At 49.3% G+C, this 20607-nt stretch overlaps 1 protein-coding gene across 1 annotated transcript in view; it reads left to right on the top strand.

Moving 5' to 3' along the window:
* The window catches only part of SMYD2 (SET and MYND domain containing 2), a 30372-nt gene extending 10114 nt beyond the window's left edge, over positions 1-20258 (top strand). The window contains exons 4-12 of the mRNA XM_005865177.2: positions 1069-1129; positions 1810-1934; positions 6669-6736; positions 9690-9792; positions 12420-12530; positions 13207-13327; positions 14662-14836; positions 16994-17102; positions 19824-20258. Of these exons, the coding sequence (XP_005865239.1) occupies positions 1069-1129; positions 1810-1934; positions 6669-6736; positions 9690-9792; positions 12420-12530; positions 13207-13327; positions 14662-14836; positions 16994-17102; positions 19824-19904 (954 nt within the window). The 3' untranslated portion in view covers positions 19905-20258. The remainder of the gene's footprint in view (positions 1-1068; positions 1130-1809; positions 1935-6668; positions 6737-9689; positions 9793-12419; positions 12531-13206; positions 13328-14661; positions 14837-16993; positions 17103-19823) is intronic.
* Positions 20259-20607: the final 349 nt, after the last annotated feature.

The following is a 20607-nucleotide window of genomic DNA, read 5'->3' as shown; positions in this document are numbered from 1 at the left end:
ATTGATGTTATTTATAGAGTTGTGGTTAAGAACCCAGAAGGAGCTGGTGTACTTTCCTGAATGAAAAGCTTTCCCAGGCAAAATGTACTACCCATCTTAGAGAAATGCGTCCTGTGAATGGAAGATTCCTGCTCCCAACAAGAACTATTGAAATGTGGTGGTGCTAGGAGGGTCGCCCGAATGCTGCGACGCATTTAGTCCCATTTCATTCAACTCTTATTGTAATTACTACGGCCACTAATAGTCTCTTCAAGGAAAAGGTACCTGGCCACCTTTTCATCTCCACAGGATTGGATGATTAAAAAAACAGACCATTTGTATTCGAGTGGCTTGCAAAGGATTAGGGGAGCCGGGCTACCCAGCTACCAGGGGGAAGCTCAACATGTTAACTAGGGAGGTGAGCGCGCCCTGCGAGACCACCTGTATCCCCACATTGAATAGCCAGATGACAAAGACACGCCTCGGGCCAGCTCCGGAGCCCTGCCTTTGAACTCTTGTCAACACCGAGTTTATTCATGTTCTCAAAGCCTTAGCGGGTTTACTATTGTCAGCTCCTCTGGGGACGCCTAGAACAAAGGCCGCCACGCGTTTAAAGCGAATCCGGGCTCACAGACACAACCCAAAGTGTTCTTTTTGAAACACGGAATTTGAGATCATTTTAGCTTATGCTTAAAGAAAGTGTAAAATGGATGGGGGGTTTGATTTTGTTCCTTTTCAGAAGGAGAAATAATCAATAGGACGGCTCATCTGTAGGCTCAAGGCCTTTTAAAGCCAGGGCCCTAAAAAGTCGTTTTCCAGCCACTGTTCTTTCCCATAACAAGCATTTTTTGAGCCTACTGTGTGCATAGCATTAGCGGGATGTTAGGCACACGGCAGATACTTTAAAAAAAAAAACCCAAAAAGTTTCAAAGGAGTCTTGGATTTGAACATTGGGCAAGCACTCTCAGAGTCGCTTTCTCGCCTTCATTGAGAATTGTTGCTTTTCCTTCATGTGGATGTAAAAGTGAAAGCACATTTTGCCCTGGTTGTTAAAATCCGTTTCTGTGTGATTCCTTCCCCGATTACTAGAAAAGCCACCCGGAGAGAACGCCGTCAGAGAAATTGTTAACCGTGAAGGAGTTTGAATCGCGTAAGTGTCCCTGTGACCGGCGGCGTGGTTACTTTTTCTCCACATTTAACGTGGACGGGGCAGGACCGAAGACAGGAGGTGACAGCTTGTCTCGGTGCGGGCGGTGATCTTATCATGAATAGTTTTTACTTTATGTGCTGTTTTGAAAATGACTAGAACTTGTTTTTCTGAGTCGACAGGATTACTGGGAAGTAATTAATGGGAAGTAGGAACTTGCATGATGAGTTATTGTGTTCCCAGCCATCTCTGCGGGCTCTCCCGGCCTGCTGAATATTTTTGGATCCTTGCTGAGTTGCAGTCCTGTAAACAGCCTATATCTTTACTGAAACTCTTTAAATGGGGGGGTTCTCTGGCTTCTCGATAATGACACCGATTCCAGGGCTGACTGGGGGCCCCCGAATGGGTTGAGGCTGGTTATCGGTCATGGCCACGCATCCCTGACCTCATGGCCAGTGGTCAGTTGAAATGTCACATCCTGAGTGACATCAGGTGTCAGAGGAAGAGAAGAAATAGCAGCTTTTCTTCCCCTCGGGTTCATCCGTTAGACCGAGTGGTGAGGAAGGATATTTTCTGGGGTTCCCCATACGTTTCCTGTCTCCTTCATTCCATTTACAGTAAGAAAAGGGTGTAGCTAGAAACCCAGTTTTCTGCCTGCTGAGTCACGGTGTGTTTGCCCACAGATCTGGATAAATTAGACAACGAGAAGAAGGATCTGATTCAGAGTGACATTTCTGCTCTCCATCACTTCTACTCCAAGCACCTCGAGTTCCCCGACCACAAGAACCTGGTAGCGCTCTTTGCACAGGTAAGGGGCACAGCGTCAGGGGACACTGCGAGTAGCTTCCCCGGCCCGAGCCCTGTCCCCAGCACACACCCGGGGAGCGTGAGCAGAAATAGAGTGATGGCCTCTGTGAGCACAAGGCTCCTGACCTGCCGGACCCTGTTTGGCATGGCCTTGCTAGGTGACCTTGAGCAGATCAGGGTCCTCCCTGTGCTGGCCTTGACTTGGTGGGTGGAGCACAGGAAATTCACCCTCCCTCTGCCTCGTGTCCCAGGAAGAGTTTATGAAAACAGAGGCCTTGCCAGTGCCCGAGGCCATGGCACACAGAGAGCTCTTTGAAAAGAAAAGCCCGCTTGAGGATCCCACATTAAATTTTGCCTTTCTTCCCTTACACCTTCCATTCTGACAGCAACATTGTTTTATTCCGATCAACACGGTGCTGATAAAGCTGAGGCACGTACAGATGTCCCCGAGAGAGGCCCTCTCCCATGGCCTGGGAAGAAGAGTCCCCCCAGAGGGGAGCCCCAGGGGTCTAGGTGCAGGGAGCCTGGCCAGAAATCTTTAGAGAAGCCCATGTTTACCCAAAAGATATCATACAAAATTAGAGACGGTTCTAGACAAGAGCAACTTTACAGGAAGGCTAAGGCTCGGGCTCGGGTAGAACAGAGAAGAAAGTGCCGCCGGCGCCCTCGGCTTCCTGTTACTGCGAGGGTGGCCCTTCCTGCCACACCTGCTGGATCGGGCCTCCCTCCCTAACAGGCCTGCATTTCCCCCTGACGCTGAACGTGTGGAATTCCACCCCATGGCGCCAGGAGCTGCATTCCCCTGCCGGAACTTCAGGCTCTTCTATAGAAAGGAGCTTGGGTACAAACTCACACGTTGTTCTCAGCGCAGGTTAAGCATCCCCTGTGTCCCCTTTGGCCCAGTAATGACATTTCCAGGAATGCGTCCTAAGGAAGCATTCGGAGACTATGGGCAGAGATGGGCATGCAATTTTTTATTGTGGGGTTCTCTTTAAAACCAAGAAAAAAAGAAAATATTCTAAATGGTCACCAGTAAGAGTTTGGTAAATAAATTATGGCATCGGCTGTAAGTTATATTTCAAAGAATGTCTAAAGACATGGAAAAGCATCGATGGTACATTAAGCGTAAAAGCAGGATGAATGTGTGTAATATGAAGTACACACGTGTGTGAAAAATGATTAAATGGAAGTTCACAGTCGGTCATCTGCTGAGTTGTGGAAAATTTTTGCTTTTTTGTCGCTGGATGATTTCTTGGATTTTCTACACGCGAGCATGTGTAACTTAAGAAAAGACTAAGAAGAAGAAAAAGATGGAAAAAGGACCCACAATTCTCCCACTTTAAAAATTACACGTATGAAGAAAGAAGCGAGCTTCATCACTTCCCACCTTCCCCCCAGGAGCAGGACTGCTGGCAGCTGGATGAGCTCCTTCAGAAATAGATGCATTTCTGTTGTGGGACTGTCCGTTACAAAACAGACAGAGCGATTCTTTATGAAGAAAGAGGGGGTTCAGGTTATGATATTAAAGTACTGACAGTGCAAACCTCCCTGTTTTTCATATTATTCTGGTTTACAGCAGACTTTGTTAAGGGTCCCAAAACAGTGGATTTGGGTAACAAAGGAAAGTTGAGGTATTGACTTCTCTTACATTTTTTAAAAAACTAGATAAGTGACTTTTTTTTCTGCGTTAGTTGAGGCATGGTTATGTGAGAAAGCAGAAGAGGTGAAATAAAAATATGCGGTATCTTCTCTTCACTTCACTTCTAGCTGTGAAAAAAAGATAGCTTTTCCTCCAAGACAGAAATGCTAGGGCTTCTCAGTGGTGGCATAGTGGATATGGGACCATATTTTCATTACCAAAAATCAAGATCTCATAAGCAGTATATTTGTGGTGAAAATGACTGAGAGTCTGAATTTCGAACTGACTCAGGAAATCCAGGAGATAGATACAAATACATGTACACACACACACATATACACACAAACACATATATACACACATATATATTCACTCACACATGTATAACCATAGATAATTAGTTCCTTTATAGACTTTATGTTCATCAAATCATAATATCCATTCTGAGATACACAAACACACCCACACACACACATATATATTTTTTTCATATGCACATTTGAAAATGGACACTCAGTATCCCCAGAGAAAACTCTAAAACAAAAATAACAAGTGCTGTCCCAGCCTTACACCACGCTCTGGTCCTGCCTCTCGGCCCCTCGTCCGCTGTTCCAGCCTCCAAGCCCTTTCCTCTCTGGCTCACAGGAGGGTGGTGGGTTAACCTGTGGCCCAGCCGCAGCTGGTGGCCGAAGGTGCCTGCACTCCCTCCACAGCACGGAGGTGCGTTTTAATCGCTCGGAGCATATGCATGGCCGGGAAATGTATTTTTGGTGTGCGGCCTACATCTAGTCTAAATGCTAATTATGAGACTAGCTTTAGCGAGGCACTTACGCCTGATTTGACTTGCGGGGGGGAAAGGACTATGGCCCATGCATCTTTCTTACCACCCAAGTTCACTTTTCTCCTCTGGGAATATTTCAGAGGCAGGGAAAGCTGACAGGCAAATTGCTGTGCAGTTTGGCTTAAACACCATCACCGCCTCCGAGAAAGGAACAGTGATGACACTGTGCTTGTAGGAGTCTTTGCTTATGAAGAAACACACTCACGCTTGCACAGTAAGAGGAGGGGGCAGAGGGGAAAAGCCTCCGGTCATCACAGAACATTCGAGCCCGAGGCATTTGGAGTCAGAGACTGGTCCGCTTGAGCTCCATGCAGAGGGGGAGACGAAGAAGCGAAGGAGCAAGTGTCCCATATCTCAAGCCAGTCTGTCCCTAGATCCGTTTGGAAATTGCTGCTAAATTCTCTCATTCATTCTGCAAACATCTTCTGTTGTCTTGTGGGTCCCAGACACGGCAGAGGCGTGGTGGTATCCAGCCTGAGACTCTGTATACATCACTCAGTACTCACTAAGGTGCAGGACACACCGTTCATGCTCCAGTACACTTTGTTGAATGAATGAAAGTCCTAATTAAATTCTTACCTATTGTTGATTGATAGTCATTGCTTAATGGTAGTTGGTTAATGTCCTGATGACAGAATAGGCCTGGATACTTGGAGTTGGCCCAGAAAAGTGGTATGCTGAGTCTTCTACATAGAAATGCCCAACATCTCAGGATCCCAAAGGCTGTGTATTAGTCTACTAATCCTCAGTCCTCTCTTTTTATGTTGAAAATTGTAAATAGGTTGAATTGTCAAAACGGTAAGTCAAACCCATCACAGCCTTAACTTCTCTGTGTAGCAAGATTCCCAGGCCTTTGACATTGGCCCTTTAATTGTAAGTAAAACTGCCACATTAACGTTCATAGATCAGAACAGTTTTCAGAGAAATTTGGTGTAGTGTAAAGAAACACCTATGTTTCTGACAGGTTTGCTGTCAGAATGTCTAGTTGGAATTCTGACTCCTTACTTTCCCACTTGCTCCTTATGTGGCCTTGAACAAGTGACTTAAACTCTTGACCGCTCTGAGCCTCAGTTTCCACATCTGTAAAATGGGTTGTGCCAGAGTAGCAGTGCAGACTGCGAGAGGTAAATAGGCAGCACCTAGCACAGTGCCTGGCCCAGAGGAAGTGCTCCTCAAATGCTCGTTTTCAAAAGCCCATTCATCGGCCTGAAATGCAGCAGTGCGGTGTCTCTGCTGTGGAAGAGGGTGGTCCCCTGACACCTTCCTATCAGCTCGGGAGGACAAGACTCCACCTTCGCTGCTGGCGTTGGACAAGTCACCGCTCCTTTCTGACCTCAGTTTCACCATCTGAAAAGTAGAGAGACCGAGTCCCCTTCCAGCTCTGAAACTAGATACAAATGAAGGCACCCACCGAACTGTCTCCCAATAGACTGGGTGTCTCTTGAGGGCACAGATTGTTGCCGAGTTCATCCCGTGTGCAGTGCCCGGCACCTGAGTTCTCAATGAATGTCCGTGAGAAGAATGAATTTATGGAGCAACATGACACTGGGGTTGTGTATTCCTCTTTTTTATCCTAGCTCTAAGTTCGACTTCCAGAGTGGTGAGCTGCCCTTGGTATTTTTCAATGTAACATCACATTTCAAGAATGAGAGAGTGGCCACTGGTTGACTCGGGCCGGCCATGCAAGGAAGGTCTCAGCCCCTTAGCGCCAGGCCGCTCTGCCTCTCAAGGGGCAGGCAGCAGTAGACCAGCTGTATGAGGGCTTTCCTTTTTACCACCTCACCATAGGCAGTGGACACCAAAGTAAGTGACTTTTTTCATGGGAGGAAGTCAAGGACACAGGACTCAGAGATGGGCGCAGGATCACACGACAGATCTGTGGCCCACTGGGTTCAGGCTCTCAGAATACGAACTCACAGGCAAATATGCAGACGTTAGTCCTTGGACCTCTGTGGTCTGTGCCATTGGGCTACTGCGTGTAGGTGGATGGGCAGGCCAGACCAAGGGTACTTCCCCTGACCGCTCTGCTTTTGCAAATTTTGTTGGAACAAAGGATACCTTGGCCGAAAGAAAGGTTTTAAAATCACTAAACCAGAACATGTTCATCGTGCATTAAAGGTCGGAAATTAAAGCGATGATTTCTATCCAGACAGAAGGTCAGAAATTAAAAGGTCAGACATGAAAGTGATGATTTCTATCCAGACAGAAGGTTTAGTGCATTATTTTGTTTTCTTTCTCCCCCTTTCTCGCCGCAGGTTAACTGCAACGGCTTCACAATTGAGGATGAGGAACTGTCTCATTTGGGATCAGCAATATTTCCTGAGTAAGCTGAGTTTGACTTCTTTTCTTTTTACTTATTTAACACTAATTTGATTTTTTTTAAAAATAGAGCCTACCTAACTGCATGTGACTGACATGGAACTCCAAGTGAATTAAGACACCTTTTTAATTCTGCCAGATTTCAGAATGTTTCCCCTACATTTAGGGAGCCGAAGGTAGCTGTTAAGAGAACGGCTACGTGTTAAGTCCTGCCCGGTCTGTTATTAGAGAGCTGTTATTAAAGAATGTTTTACAGTGTGCCCTGCTGAGAAATGTGCTTTTTTGCATATCGGCGGTTATGGAAATCTCTGGGTTTCTTGCACTCGAAGTGAAACATTAATTGCCAACCAACAACTGGCCACAGGCTGACGTGGAGACTATATGAACTGCTTCTCCATCTGTCCTGTTTGAAAAATACATGTACAGGAACAGGGCAGTTGGCAGAGAGAGTGAACTAAAGCAGTGAACGAGGGGGGAATGTCAGAGAACTATCGGAGTTTCGCTTCCTTCAGGAATGCTTCATTCAGGAGAGGCTAGCCAGCTGACACATGCAGCTCTCGGCAGCCCTGGCGTTCATGGATTGCCAAGAATGGCTTTGCCGTGGTCTTTTTGATGGAATGAGGTTTTTCACCAAAATGCTTCAGTCCCATGAAATCAAGCCCTGGCTTCCCAGAGGGCGCCAGGAGCCTCCCTGCATCCCCATCTGAATTAATCCATGTTGTAGATTATTCCATGACCTTGCTTAGTACTCACTAAGGGGCCTTTGGCTTTAGGTCAAAGCCATTGCAGGAAACCTTGACCCCCCACGCCTTTGCATGGATGACGTGTGAGCTCCTGGGGTGTCTGTCTGGTGTCACCCAGCTCTGAGCATCCTGCGGGTCTGAGGGTTACAGGTTCCCAGGCAGCCGTTAGGGACGTTCCTGAACCATGGAAACAAAGCGTGTAGCCCCCTGATCATACTGTTCCTGGGGCCACAATGCTGTCCTCTGTGGTTTGAATTCCGATAGTGAGGACAGAAGTGTTTGGGGAAGAAGCTCTTTTGGACATTTGCCCTTGGGAAAAGGAAGAGAAAAGGAGAAAGGCCACCCTCCTCAGGGGGCTGGTGTTGACCCCTTCAGACCTGATGTGAACTCCATGTCTCTGCTCAGCCTCTAAGGTCAGGCTGAAAGCAGGCGCCGAGGGGTATTGTCTGAGGTTTCACTCTTTTCAGTGATTGCCAAGAAAATAACGATGCCCAGAGCAGTTGTTGTTCTAGGTTCTTGGCCTTAGCATTCCCCTACCTTCTTCCTTCAAAGGATACCGAGGTGTGTGTTTTCAAATGGAAAACTTAATACTTCTTCTGCAGGATGGTTCTAGAGCTCTGCTTTTCCGTTGCTGACGACTTCCCGTGCATGTGTTTATGGGATTTCCCAGGGCCTGATCCCTGTGCACCACTTGCCAGTCAGCCCTATGGGCTGCGGTGCAGGGGGAGAGGTGCTGCACGCCGTCCCAGGCTCAAGGCCACACCCACTTCTCTCAGACCTCTCAGCACCTGGCGCTGGAGGAGGCTGCCTTCCCCCCCCCCCTCACCCCCCCTGCACAGCAAGCTCGGGGTGGCCCATCCTCTTTGCTTTTTTGTGTGTATTCTTGGGGCAAACGGGAGAAGGCTTTTGGTGGCTGAGGGTTCAGGCAAGTGGCTCCCAGAGCCATGGGACATATGGATGGGAATGCCCACATGAGCCCCGGTTTGCAGACAGTTTTAATTGGGGGAAAAATCCCTTTGGTCTGAAATCAATTGGGCATTGTGATTTCAAAGGCAGCATTTTCAGAGATCAAGCATTTTCCCCTGTAGTTTAGAAATTTCTGTTCTCAGAACTTTGACCCTGATATAATCAGAAAGCTCAAAGCCCCTCGCATAGGCGAGTCTCTGTCCTCGCGTCCCTGAAAAGCAGGCCGTGAGCAGCAGGTGCCGCGTGTCCCAATTTCCCCGATGAGGACACGGAGGGGCAGGGACGCACACGGGTTTCTCCGGGTCGCTCGGAGGATCACAAGCCCTCACTTAGGAAGACGGCACCTCCCCGGCGGCGATTTCTCAACATCGGCAGAAAACACGTTAGAGAGAATCCACTAATATAAAAAGCGGCTTGGAAATGACCGCCCGCTTGTCTCGAACGGTGTACAGTGAGTTGCAGTTCACTGTAGGTGTTGGGTCGTGAGCCAGGAATTCTTGTTGCCATTTTTTATCATTGTGTGTGTTTTTGTTTCGGGCTTAGATGACACTATTTTGTTTTTGGGTTTTTTTTGTGTGTGTGTTTTAAAAAATATTAATTTATTGATTTCATAGAGGGAGAGGGAGAGGGAGAGAGAGAGATAGAAACAGCCATATTCAGAGAGGATCATTGATCGGCTGCCTTCTGCATGCCCCCCACTGGGGACCAAGCCCGCAACCCGGGCATGTGCTCTGACCGGAAATTGAACCCTGGTCTCCTGATTCATAGGTAATGCTCAACCACTGGGCCACACCGGCTGGTTTTAGATGTCACTATTTCGAAGGGCACATTTCACTTTTCAATACTGTGGAAGTTTAAGATGATCAGTGAATGCAGGAAAATCTCTTAGAATATGATGGCCAGCTCTTAGGTTTGTTTGTTAACGTCCTGCAAAGACCAAGTTACTGCAGCTTAGCAAGGAAGTAGCTAAGGTTTACCTAGACCCATGGTCGGCAAACTGCGGCTCGCGAGCCACATGCGGCTCTTTGGCCCCTTGAGTGTGGCTCTTCCTAAGCCTTAGGAGTACCCTAATTAAGTTAATAACAATGTACCTACCTATATAGTTTAAGTTTAAAAAAATTTGGCTCTCAAAAGAAATTTCAATCGTTGTACCGTTGATATTTGGCTCTGTTGACTAATGAGTTTGCTGACCACTGACCTAGACTGTCAGCCTTATTGAGCACCTCGGTTTTCTCTTCTCATTGACAGTGTTGCATTGATGAATCACAGTTGTTGCCCCAATGTCATTGTGACCTACAAGGGGACCCTGGCGGAAGTCAGAGCCGTGCAGGAAATCGGCCCGGGAGACGAGGTGAGTGCGTGGGTGGGTGGGTGGCTGGGGCGGCGTGCACACAGCTGTTCCCAGAGGCAGGGCAGAGAACTCTCTGGGTGAGACGGGCTGGGAGGGGTCCGTCCTCAGGCCTCCCAGGGTCAATGTTCAGATCTGTGACCTGTGGCTCCGAGTCCCATGCATTTGGCTCCCACTTGGTGCTTGCCATTTCCATCCAAGAGAAAACAGGAAAGAAAAGCTGTGAGTGATGTTCCCCACAGAGGCGTGTAGAAGATTTATAGAGAAAGGAGGCGGCAAAGGGAGCAGAATGAAGTTCCGGATTGCCTGTGGAGTCCGTATCCCCACCACCAAACAGTGGAGTTGGAGCTTTTCTTTAAAATTAGTGAATTTTGACCTATTTTTCTCCCCCCCACAAAAGGCCAAAAGCATTGTTATCTAAGAGAAAACAGCCACCAGTAGCTGAAGAGTTACAACTCCAGCCCCGGCCAAGTAGCTCAGTTGGGTGGAAAATGGTTCCGTAAACCAAAAAAGGTTTCGGGTTCAATCCCAGGTTGGTTGGGGCACATACGGGAGGCAAGTGATCGATGTTTCTCTCTCACATCAATGTCTGTCTCTCTCTCCCTCTTTCTCTCTTTCTCCCTTTCCCTCTCTCTAAAGTCAATAAACATATCCTCAGGTGAGGATAAAATAAATTTTAAAAAGTTGCAACTCCAAATGACATATCCACCCTTCAAGTCCTCTCAAGTCCGCACCTGAACTTGGGAGGGTTCGCTGTTTAGGGATGTAGTTCGGCCGGCCGGCCAGCTGTGCACACTGATAGGGCAAGTGGAGGCAGCCTGTGGCCAGGAGGCACCTGTAGCTCCCTCCTCACGTGGGGGCGAGGTGAGGACCAGGTACTCGGCCACAGCTCGGCGGCGCCCTGTCCCTTCCCACCAGCCTAGCATATCGCTGGATGCAGGCTATCTGTCCAGATGTAAGTGATACAAAAAGAAAATAAATGAATGAGTTTTTAGGGATGATGATGACACACTGTGGGTTAGACTTCAGTTTAATAATCTTTCATACTATTTTGAGGAGCCTGTGTGGATTTTAAGTGTGAAACATAACCATCAGTGTGCGGAACGATGAAGGCCTTGGTTTCTCGGCTGTTGTCAGCCAACCCAGAGCTGAACTCAGATGTTCTTTGCTAAATTGATCACGACGAGGGTATCGAGCGTGGGGTCGCAATATCTTGGTTTCTGGATATCTTGTGGAGACCATCCGGGTGCCTTTTTGGTTAAAACATACGATTGCAGTCTCTCAGAATGGACATCACCCAGCCTGGTGCTCCTGTGGGCTGAGGGGAGACAGGAGCAGTGGCACTGAGCGGCCTCTGTCGCCATCTTCTGGCTCTTCTGCTTGTTGCACTATGTGGCCCTGGGTCATTTTAAAGAAATGAGGCAGGAGGCTCCTGCCACGGAGGCCAGCGGGACGCGCTCCTGTTGGCTTGCCCTCCTGGACTCTCACAGATCTGCAATGCAGTAACCTCATTTGGGGGAAGGCACTGATTTGGGGGTGACCGTCCCTTCACAGAGGAAGGAGCCCATTCCCCAGGGCATCGATGAGCCTCGAGGACCCCATGACTGCCCTCTAGGGTGGACAGAGTTTGGCAGCCCCTGCAAGTGCCCCCTGCCTGCCCGCCAGTGCCCGAGGCTCCTGGCACGCGGACGGCTTTGTGCCATCCATCTGTGCAGTCAGACATTTGCCTGATGGTGTGGGATGAGCAGCGAGTCCCGTCCCAGGGAGCAGATCATGGACAGTTAAATGCCGGTCTCCTCCATATGCTCCCAGGCTCAGTTACAGACCCGTTAGGAAAAGCAAGGACCGCAGACCCCCAGGAGCCCCCAGGTGAGACTTTCCCAGGTTCTCTGGCCCCGCTGGGCGAGGCCGCAGCACGCCAGGCTCCGAGAGGCTGCGCACTGTCCCAGCCTGCCGGGCCCAGCTTCTTGCTCCATCGCCAGCAGATGGAAGGAGAAAGAATATGCTCCCAGGCTCAGTTACAGACCCGTTAGGAAAAGCAAGGACCGCAGACCCCCAGGAGCCCCCAGGTGAGACTTTCCCAGGTTCTCTGGCCCCGCTGGGCGAGGCCGCAGCACGCCAGGCTCCGAGAGGCTGCGCACTGTCCCAGCCTGCCGGGCCCAGCTTCTTGCTCCATCGCCAGCAGATGGAAGGAGAAAGGGAAACAGATCAATAATGCAGCTAAGCTGTCAGCTTGTGAAATAAGAGAGGCCGGGCAGAGAGAGCCCGGGGCCAGTCCCAGGGGTGAGGGGAGCCTTTGCCCAGTGGGGCTCTGCCTCTCCCTCCCGCCGGGACCAAGGCCAGCTTGCTGTCTGGTGGGGAAGGCTGAGGGGTTGCTTTCAGGGCTCCCATTCCCTGTGTTAGGGGCTCCTTGGTTCTGGGGAAGCGGGGAGAGACGCCCTCTCTCTCCCCAGCAAGCAGGTGGACGAAGTGGGGGGTTGGGCCTTTAAGTGTGTCGATCCTGAACGGTGGCCGTCCCCTGCGTCTGCCCCCGCACGGACACCGCCACGGACGCTGGCAGAGCCACAGGAAGGCTGAGGAGCGAGGGGACCTGTGGCAGGCTGCAACGGGCACTCTTTGGACCCCCTTAGGTTTTCACCAGCTACATTGACCTCCTGTATCCCACAGAAGACAGGAATGACCGGTTACGAGATTCTTACTTCTTCACCTGCGAGTGCCAGGAGTGCACCACCAAAGACAAGGTGAGCTCCCTGCTGACGCGCGGGGCAAAGGTGCCCACCGGACTCTGTGTCGCAGGGCCTCTCTGCCAAACCAATGCCCCCCCATGTGACTCGGGGGTCTCCACCCACGGGGTTTCCGACCCTTTAAATGCACCTCCCTGAGTCAGTCCAAGGGATCCAGTTCGACCAGGTCTCTGTCCAGGCCTGATGACAACGTTTCCATTGCTCTGCACCAAGGAGAGAAGCGCGTGCCCAGGTGTTTTCCTTGAAAAGAAACGACTGCTCAAAAGAGGGAGGGGAGGGGAGGGGAGGAGAGGGAAGAGGACATGAGCACAGCTTCCGGGCTCCCAGCCTGTTCAGAGTACGTGGGATTTTCTCTGCATCGCCCCGATTATTTCGTCCAGGTCGCCCCTCATTCTAGTCTCTTGATTCGTAGATATCGGAACACACGTGTTCTAGGTGTCCTGCCCAGATGAGGATTGTCTAGAAAATAATTTGGGTGGGTTTTTTTTGGTAAAAAGGTAAAGGTGTGTTGAATTTCTCTTAGATCCATCGCCTGATTCCCTTCATCCTTTTGTAACTTTCGAGTGGGCAGGCCTGCACCTCTGCCTGGGAGAATGCACTATTCCAGAGGTTTCCCCATCAGTGTGGTTTCCGGGGGGAGGTGACGCCTTGCATGTGTGGACATTTCCCTCAGGATAAGGCCAAGGTGAAAATCCGGAAGCTCAACGACCCCCCCAAGGCAGAGGCCATCCGGGACATGGTCCGATACGCGCGCAACGTCATCGAGGAGTTCCGGAGGGCCAAGCACTACAAGTATATCCTTGACAGCTGGGGGGAGTTCACCTGCATGAGGTGCTGGAGAGGTGGGAGGAGGGAGCAGGGGAGGGGCCGCAGGTGCTGGATGTCGGAGGAAGACTGTCCCCCGGTAAACGGGTGAAGGCTCACCGACCACCCATGACTTGGCGTCAACCACATCAGTGTCTAATGTCGATCTTATTTCTTCTCTTTGCTTGGCTGGTTTGGCCAGGAGCTCAATGTGGTGGACGTGTTATTGTCTAAAACTACGGAGAACAGTTCTTTGAAGGTGCTCATTTTGGGGGCACGTCTTTGGGCACAGTGCCAGGGCTTGGCTTATATTGCCTCACCTGGTCATCACCCTGTATTAGATACAGATAATTTGCCCAAAGGACACAGCTCCCCAGCAGACCCAGGATTCTGCCCCACGTCTGCTGGCCACCACAACCCATATTCCTAAAGCATTGTCTTGGGAGTTGAAAAGGCACGAGATAATTTATACTACGGGAAGCACTCAAACCAAGTGAAAGGTGTCCCCCGGTAAACGGGTGAAGGCTCACCGACCACCCATGACTTGGCGTCAACCACATCAGTGTCTAATGTCGATCTTATTTCTTCTCTTTGCTTGGCTGGTTTGGCCAGGAGCTCAATGTGGTGGACGTGTTATTGTCTAAAACTACAGAGAACGGTTCTTTGAAGGTGCTCATTTTGGGGGCACTTCTTTGGGGACAGTGCCAGGGCTTGGCTTATATTGCCTCACCTGGTCATCGCTCTGTATTAGATACAGATAATTTGCCCAAAGGACACAGCTCCCCGGCAGACCCAGGATTCTGCCCCACCACAACCTGTCTGCTGGCCACCACAACCCATATTCCTAAAGCATTGTCTTGGGAGTTGAAAAGGCACGAGATAATTTATACTACGGGAAGCACTCAAACCAAGTGAAAGGAAGTTGGAGAAAGGCACGTTTATTTCTCAGCGTGAGAAAGAACTTTCCCAGGGTGGGGACTTCTTCCCTAAAAATGCTTCAGCTCAGCCTTGAGGGTTTACATTTAAGGAGGAGACTGCAGATTGGTGATTCTAATCAACATTGTTTACAGCTGATCTGAGGGTCTGTTGCTTGTGGCTGAAGTTCTTCTGTTGTATTTTAGCAGCTGAGGTCTTCAGATTTTCCCATTTGTTTCTTCAAGAAAAAATGTGATTCCTTTCCCTTTTGGTTGGCTTTCTGTAATTGACCTTTTCAGAGGGAGAGGGGACGGGTGGAATGAACAAAATGACTCCTTGGACCCAGCCTGCCTTGGGAGCTCTCCCGGCCTGTGTGGGCCATCCCGTCATTTCCTTGACCCCACAGCACCCCCTAGCGAGCTGCTGGAGATCTGCGAGCTCAGCCAGGAGAAGATGAGCTCCGTGTTTGAGGACAGTAACGTGTATATGCTGCACATGATGTACCAAGCCATGGGCGTCTGCTTGTACATCCAGGACTGGGAAGGAGCTCTGCGATACGGACAGAAAATCATTAAGCCCTACAGGTGATTGCCATGGCCATTTTGACCACCTTCGCACGGAATGGAGCCTGGTGGTTTGGAGTGCGTACCTAGGCGGTTTTGCCTTCTCCCTGTCCCGTGTTGGAGCATGCCCAGACCAGCTTTCTCTTCTCTGCACCCACATCCGGAGGTACAGGGGCAGGGTGCTGCTCCCGTGGGTCCTGCCTGTGCCCTCCACCATCTGGAAGAGACACGTAGGATGGCAGGTAGAGGTTTTGCAGGGGTTGCTGGGGGCAGGATTGGTCCCAGGACCTCCCCAGCTGCTATTCATTGTAGCTATTTCAGGCCAGTATTTAAAAGCCACCTGTTTGTTTGTTTTCATCATTATCCACACTCTCCCTCATGTTTTCCTAAACTGCAGCCCAGGTTGCTAATGAGGAAACTTTGGGGCCATTGGATTGGCTGTGGTTATTCAATATCCCGCCTGGGTTTGAAGAAATCAAGCTGGGTTTTACCGGATGGTAATGATGACTATCAGCTACGGGGAAGTTTCCTGTTGAGGGGTTATTAACCCTTAGGGTGGGTCACAGATGGAGGCCATGGCATTGTCCTCTGGCTCTGACTAGCCCAGCGGTTCTCAACCTGTGGGTCGCGACCCCTTTGGCGGTCGAACGACCCTTTCACAGGGGTCACCTAAGACCATCCTGCATATCAGATATTTACATTACGATTCATAACAGTAGCAACATTACAGTTATGAAGTAGCCACGAAAATAATTTTATGGTTGGGTCACAACATGAGGAACTGTATTTAAAGGGCCAGAAGGTTGAGAACCACTGGACTAGCCACTTCGGGGCTGGGGCGGCCTGGATCAGGTCCCTGGGGTGCTTGTTAAACACGGTTCCAGTTTGCATTGCCAGGATCGCCTCAAGACCAAGTGGGTCAGAATCTGGGCACTGGACCGGAAATCCCTGTGTTCCACAAGCACCCCAGGTGTTTCTCACGAGTGTGAGAAGCCCTCAGTTCACGTTCTGAGCTGAGGTTACTGTTAAATTTGTGTCTGGTCTGAATGTTCACTGCCCAGCTGGCCCTCTACGTCCCCCACACTGCCCTGATTAGCCAGCAGGGGGAGCCCAAGGGGAAGCAGCTCCTAAAATCTGCTCTTAGAAACGGAATTTGCTACTTGGGGGATGATCGCAAAGCCTATCCTTCTTCTCCCTGCGGATGAGAAAGTCCTGTGGTCTCATGCACACTTTCCTCTGAGATCTGGAGGGAGGAGAAGGGGAAGGAGAAGGAGAAGGAATGAGATCATCTCAGCCTTGCGGTTTCTCTCCCAGCAGGAACTGGTTGTGCTGGATCCTTCCTGAGCGTAGTGAACCCCAGTCCTGGTCTTCTGGAGGGAATGGGGGTTGGGGGGCGGGGGGGACAGCATTGCCCCAGGGCCTGGCCCCTGCCCAGGAATACAGCCAGAATGCGTGTCTTTTGGGCGAATTTTGAGGGTAGAGCAGTACCAACCAGCCTGTAAAGAAACACCTCCTACACACACCCCAACACACATCCTCTCGCCTGCTGGTCTCTGTTCCAGGGAGAGGGCTCTCTCCTAGGCGAGCCCCATCTGTCAGTCAGCCATTGGTTAAAACCGGATGGCAAGTGCCCACGGTGTGTGTATAAAGCTCCACTGGACGACAGAGAAAGAGTATCTAGAGGAAATGGGAGGCGTTCTCCTGACTTCAGAGCTTAGAGTTTTGGTATCATAGAGGGTGATTCAAAGCTGGGGTCTCGAGGCCTATCAGTGTGTGTATGTCTTTAAGTATACTATCTCTTTAATAGGAGGGGAGAGGCTTACTGCCCTCATTGTAGGGAATTTACCCGAAAAGATGGTTTCCCAATGCCCTGCTTTGGGTGCACCTAAAACAAAAATCTGATGAGGATTGAATGTCTTGTTTGTAACTATTTTTTGTGTAGGATTTCTCCCGCAGTTTCTACGTAGCTTTTCAGAAACACACAGACTGCATTAAATGAAGTGCCTCCAGGTGATCCCCGGGGCTGACCATCCACAGTCTCCGCCCACACCTGCCGGTGGGAGGGGCGTGGCTTCCGTGGGGTGTGGCACCACCAGCTCAGCAGCCACGCTGACGCCCAGCCTGTGGGCTGCCCACGGCCTCTGACACGGTGGCCTCTTGTCTTTTCTCCCCTTCCAGCAAGCATTACCCACTGTACTCCCTCAACGTGGCCTCCATGTGGTTGAAGCTGGGAAGGCTGTACATGGGCCTGGAGAACAGAGCTGCCGGAGAGAAAGCCTTGCGGAAGGTACGTATGAGACCCGAGGCTCGGCTTCTCGGTCCCCGCCCGGCCTCCTCAGCATCCTTTCTTCATCCCTCGAGAAGCTCTTGACCCCGCTCTGGCCATGGCAGTGGGCGGTGTGGGTTCGGCAGATGGGGGTGGAGTAATTGAGCCTTTGCTAGTTGGCGTTCAGGCCCTCCTGTGACGAGGAGTGCACACGTGGGGAGGGGTCGGCTGGGATGGGAAGCTCAGCCCACACCTGGGAGACCACACTGCCTGTTCTGTGCCGTGGGCAGAGGCCACGAGGTAGGTCAGTTCCATCCCAGGACCCTGACATTGTGGCTTTTCTTTTAATTCTCACAAAAATGAGATATTTCTGATGAAGAAATTGAGATGTGAACAGGTTAAGTAATTAGCCTCAGGTATGTGCTGGGGCCTTGATTTAAATGGGCCTTTCTGAGTCAAAGGCTTCAGCTTCCTCCACTCATGTTGTGACTAGCAGGCAGGGAAACCAGGACCCTGGGCAGCATCCGCCGGCCACCCAGTGTCTGACAGCTGCCCTGTGCTGCCCATGGGAGAGGCCGAGCCCTGGTCCTCACCTCACAGCCGTGCGATTGTACCATAGACTCTCCTGGTCGTTTATGTAGAAGTTAACAGTTGATAACATGTAACCTTTGGGACAGCCTGTTTACTCCTGTCAGAGAATGCTGTAGCCCGGATGCCCAGTCCTCCAGGTTCCCCAAACCTTCCCAGACTGTTGGGGAACATGGGAGTGAGGTCCGAATCCCACATGCCAGGGTCAGGGCCCCGCCAGGCTAAGTGTGTGAGTTAAGTATAACATTTTCCTTTTTTAACCAGTGAATTTGTTTATCACCTTAGTTACTTGGGGGGAAATTAACTGGTTAGGTCATAATTGCAATGGGCTGGTAGGTAATTAAGTACAAGGTCAAAGAAGGGTAGGGTAGATTTGAGCAAGGAATGAACGTGAGTCATGAAAGGAATGCGGAGGGTGAGGGGAGGTATCTAACAGGTGATTCCTAAAAAAACCCCGAGGGGTGATCCCTAAAGACCTGCACTCTTCCTTGGCCTGCCTCCTAATGGTTTGAGATCTAGGAGCAGAGTGGAACAGTAGAAAGAATGCTGTCATAGTCACAGGCCATCAAAAATCCCACTTGGGAGAATGGGAGTAATTTGAGTTTTTCTATGAGTAATATGGTTGAGTACAAAGGAGCAAAATAAATTCTTATTCAGTATATTCTCTCTATATGCCAGGCACTATTCCAAACACTTGATGTGCATTAACTCTGAGAGGCACAGAGTGGTTAACTGAATTGCCCAAGGCCACACAGCTAGGAAGCAGTGGGGCCACTGGAGACTCTTTCACTTAATATCCCTTCGATAGTCACAGGCCATCAAAAATCCCACTTGGGAGAATGGGAGTAATTTGAGTTTTTCTATGAGTAATATGGTTGAGTACAAAGGAGCAAAATAAATTCTTATTCAGTATATTCTCTCTATATGCCAGGCACTATTCCAAACACTTGATGTGCATTAACTCTGAGAGGCACAGAGTGGTTAACTGAATTGCCCAAGGCCACACAGCTAGGAAGCAGTGGGGCCACTGGAGACTCTTTCACTTAATATCCCTTCGCTCTAAAAGAACCTTATTTAATACGTTCTCTCTAACTTCCAAAGTGAAACCTGCAGCGATTTTTAGGTTTGTTTGGTTTTTTAAGAATATGTATTAAGAGGAAAGCATGAACTTTTTGAAAGGGAAAAATGGTTTCGTCATGTCTTACAGATTAGTAATGTAACCTTAAAATCAAACAGGTTTGATGTAAAGTTCACTGTGACTTTTCTGTTCCAGCATAGCTGTTTACTTGGCTGACCGTAGCCAAATCCATCCCGAAAGCATTTTTTACTCAAATCTTAGAATATTGGGGTAAAAAAATGTCATGCAATCAATTTCTCTGTATCGTTTCTTCAGCTATTGCAGTGGTAAAAACTGGGTGACTCTTTGGTTACTAGATAATCTTGTCATTTTTCAAAATCCTCACCTGAGGATATGTGTGTTTTTTTAATAATTTCTCTGTATCGTTTCTTCAGCTATTGCAGTGGTAGAAACTGGGTGACTCTTTGGTTACTAGATAATCTTGTCCTTTTTCAAAATCCTCACCTGAGGATACATGTGTTTTTTTAATTTTTTAAAAATATGTTTTTATTGATTTTCAGAGAGGAAGGAAGAGGGAGAGAGAGACATCAGTGATGAGAGAGAATCACTGATTGGCTGCCTCCTGCATGCCCCCCACTAGGGATGGAGCCTGCGACCCGGGCATGTACCCTTGACTGGAATCGAACCCAGGACCCTTCAGTCTGCAGGCCAATGCTCTATCCACTGAGCCGAACCAGCTAGGGCCTGAGGATATGTTTTTATTGATTTCAGAGGGAGAGGGAGAGAGAGAGAAACATCGATCAGTTGTCTCCCCTATGTGCCCCAACCTAGGATCTAACCTGAAACCTAGGTATGTGCCCTGACTAGGAATAGAACCTACAACCTTTTGGTGTACGGGATGTCGCTCCAACCTACTGAGCCACCCTGCCAGGGCCTTTCCCCCCACTTTTGGAGCAGATGCTGGAGCAGAGCGCAGGCTTAAAGCAGAGAAGTCCAGCTGAATTCAAGTCAGCCCAGGTGCAGGTGCGAGGGGATGGGCTTCGGGCTCTTACCCCCTCTTTGTCTCTCTCTCCTAGGCCATGGCGATCATGGAAGTGGCTCACGGCAAAGATCATCCGTACATTTCTGAGATCAAACAGGAAATTGAAAGCCACTGAAACGATGCCAATGTGGCAGTTTTTATTTAAGTGCTCATGCAGAAACCTTCAAGGATTTGAATATTTCAAATCATATACATCACGCCTGCATTTCTGTAAAGTCATTGCCATGAAAACACTGGGTGCACTTAAACCTTACACATGGCTCACTTGGAATTGGTCTTAATTTTAACCTTAAGATCACAGTCATTTTTTAATGCTTTTTCCCCTAAAAGATGATGGCATGATTTCACGTATGACACTTTGGACAGGTTGAGTTTTGAAAAATGTGATTATTTTTTGCCCTTCATGCCTATTATTTTAATGTGAACAAACCTGAATGATGAGAGAGAATAAAAAAGGGAAGTACTTGAAGCTTGTGTTTCCTTTTGTCAGTGGGGAGGACTTCAGAGAGATGGGGGAGCCCCACCGTGGAGTGGACAGGTCACCCCTGTTCTGTGTCAGTCAGTGAGCCAGGCCTCACAGTGATGGCGAACCTATGACACGCGTGTCAGAGGTGACACGCGAACTCATTTTTGTGGTTGATTTTTCTTTGTTAAATGGCATTTAAATATATAAAATAAATATCAAAAATATAAGTCTTTGTTTTACTATGGTTGCAAATATCAAAAAATTTCTATATGTGACACGGCACCAGAGTTAAGTTAGGGTTTTTCAAAATGCTGACACGCCGAGCTCAAAGGGTTCGCTATCACTGCCCTAG

The sequence above is a fragment of the Myotis brandtii genome, unplaced genomic scaffold (genome assembly GCF_000412655.1).
Source record: "Myotis brandtii unplaced genomic scaffold, ASM41265v1 scaffold197, whole genome shotgun sequence".
NCBI classification, from domain to species: domain Eukaryota; kingdom Metazoa; phylum Chordata; class Mammalia; order Chiroptera; family Vespertilionidae; genus Myotis; species Myotis brandtii.
Note: the sequence above shows the minus strand (reverse complement) of the source record. Positions and strands in the feature narration are given on the sequence as shown.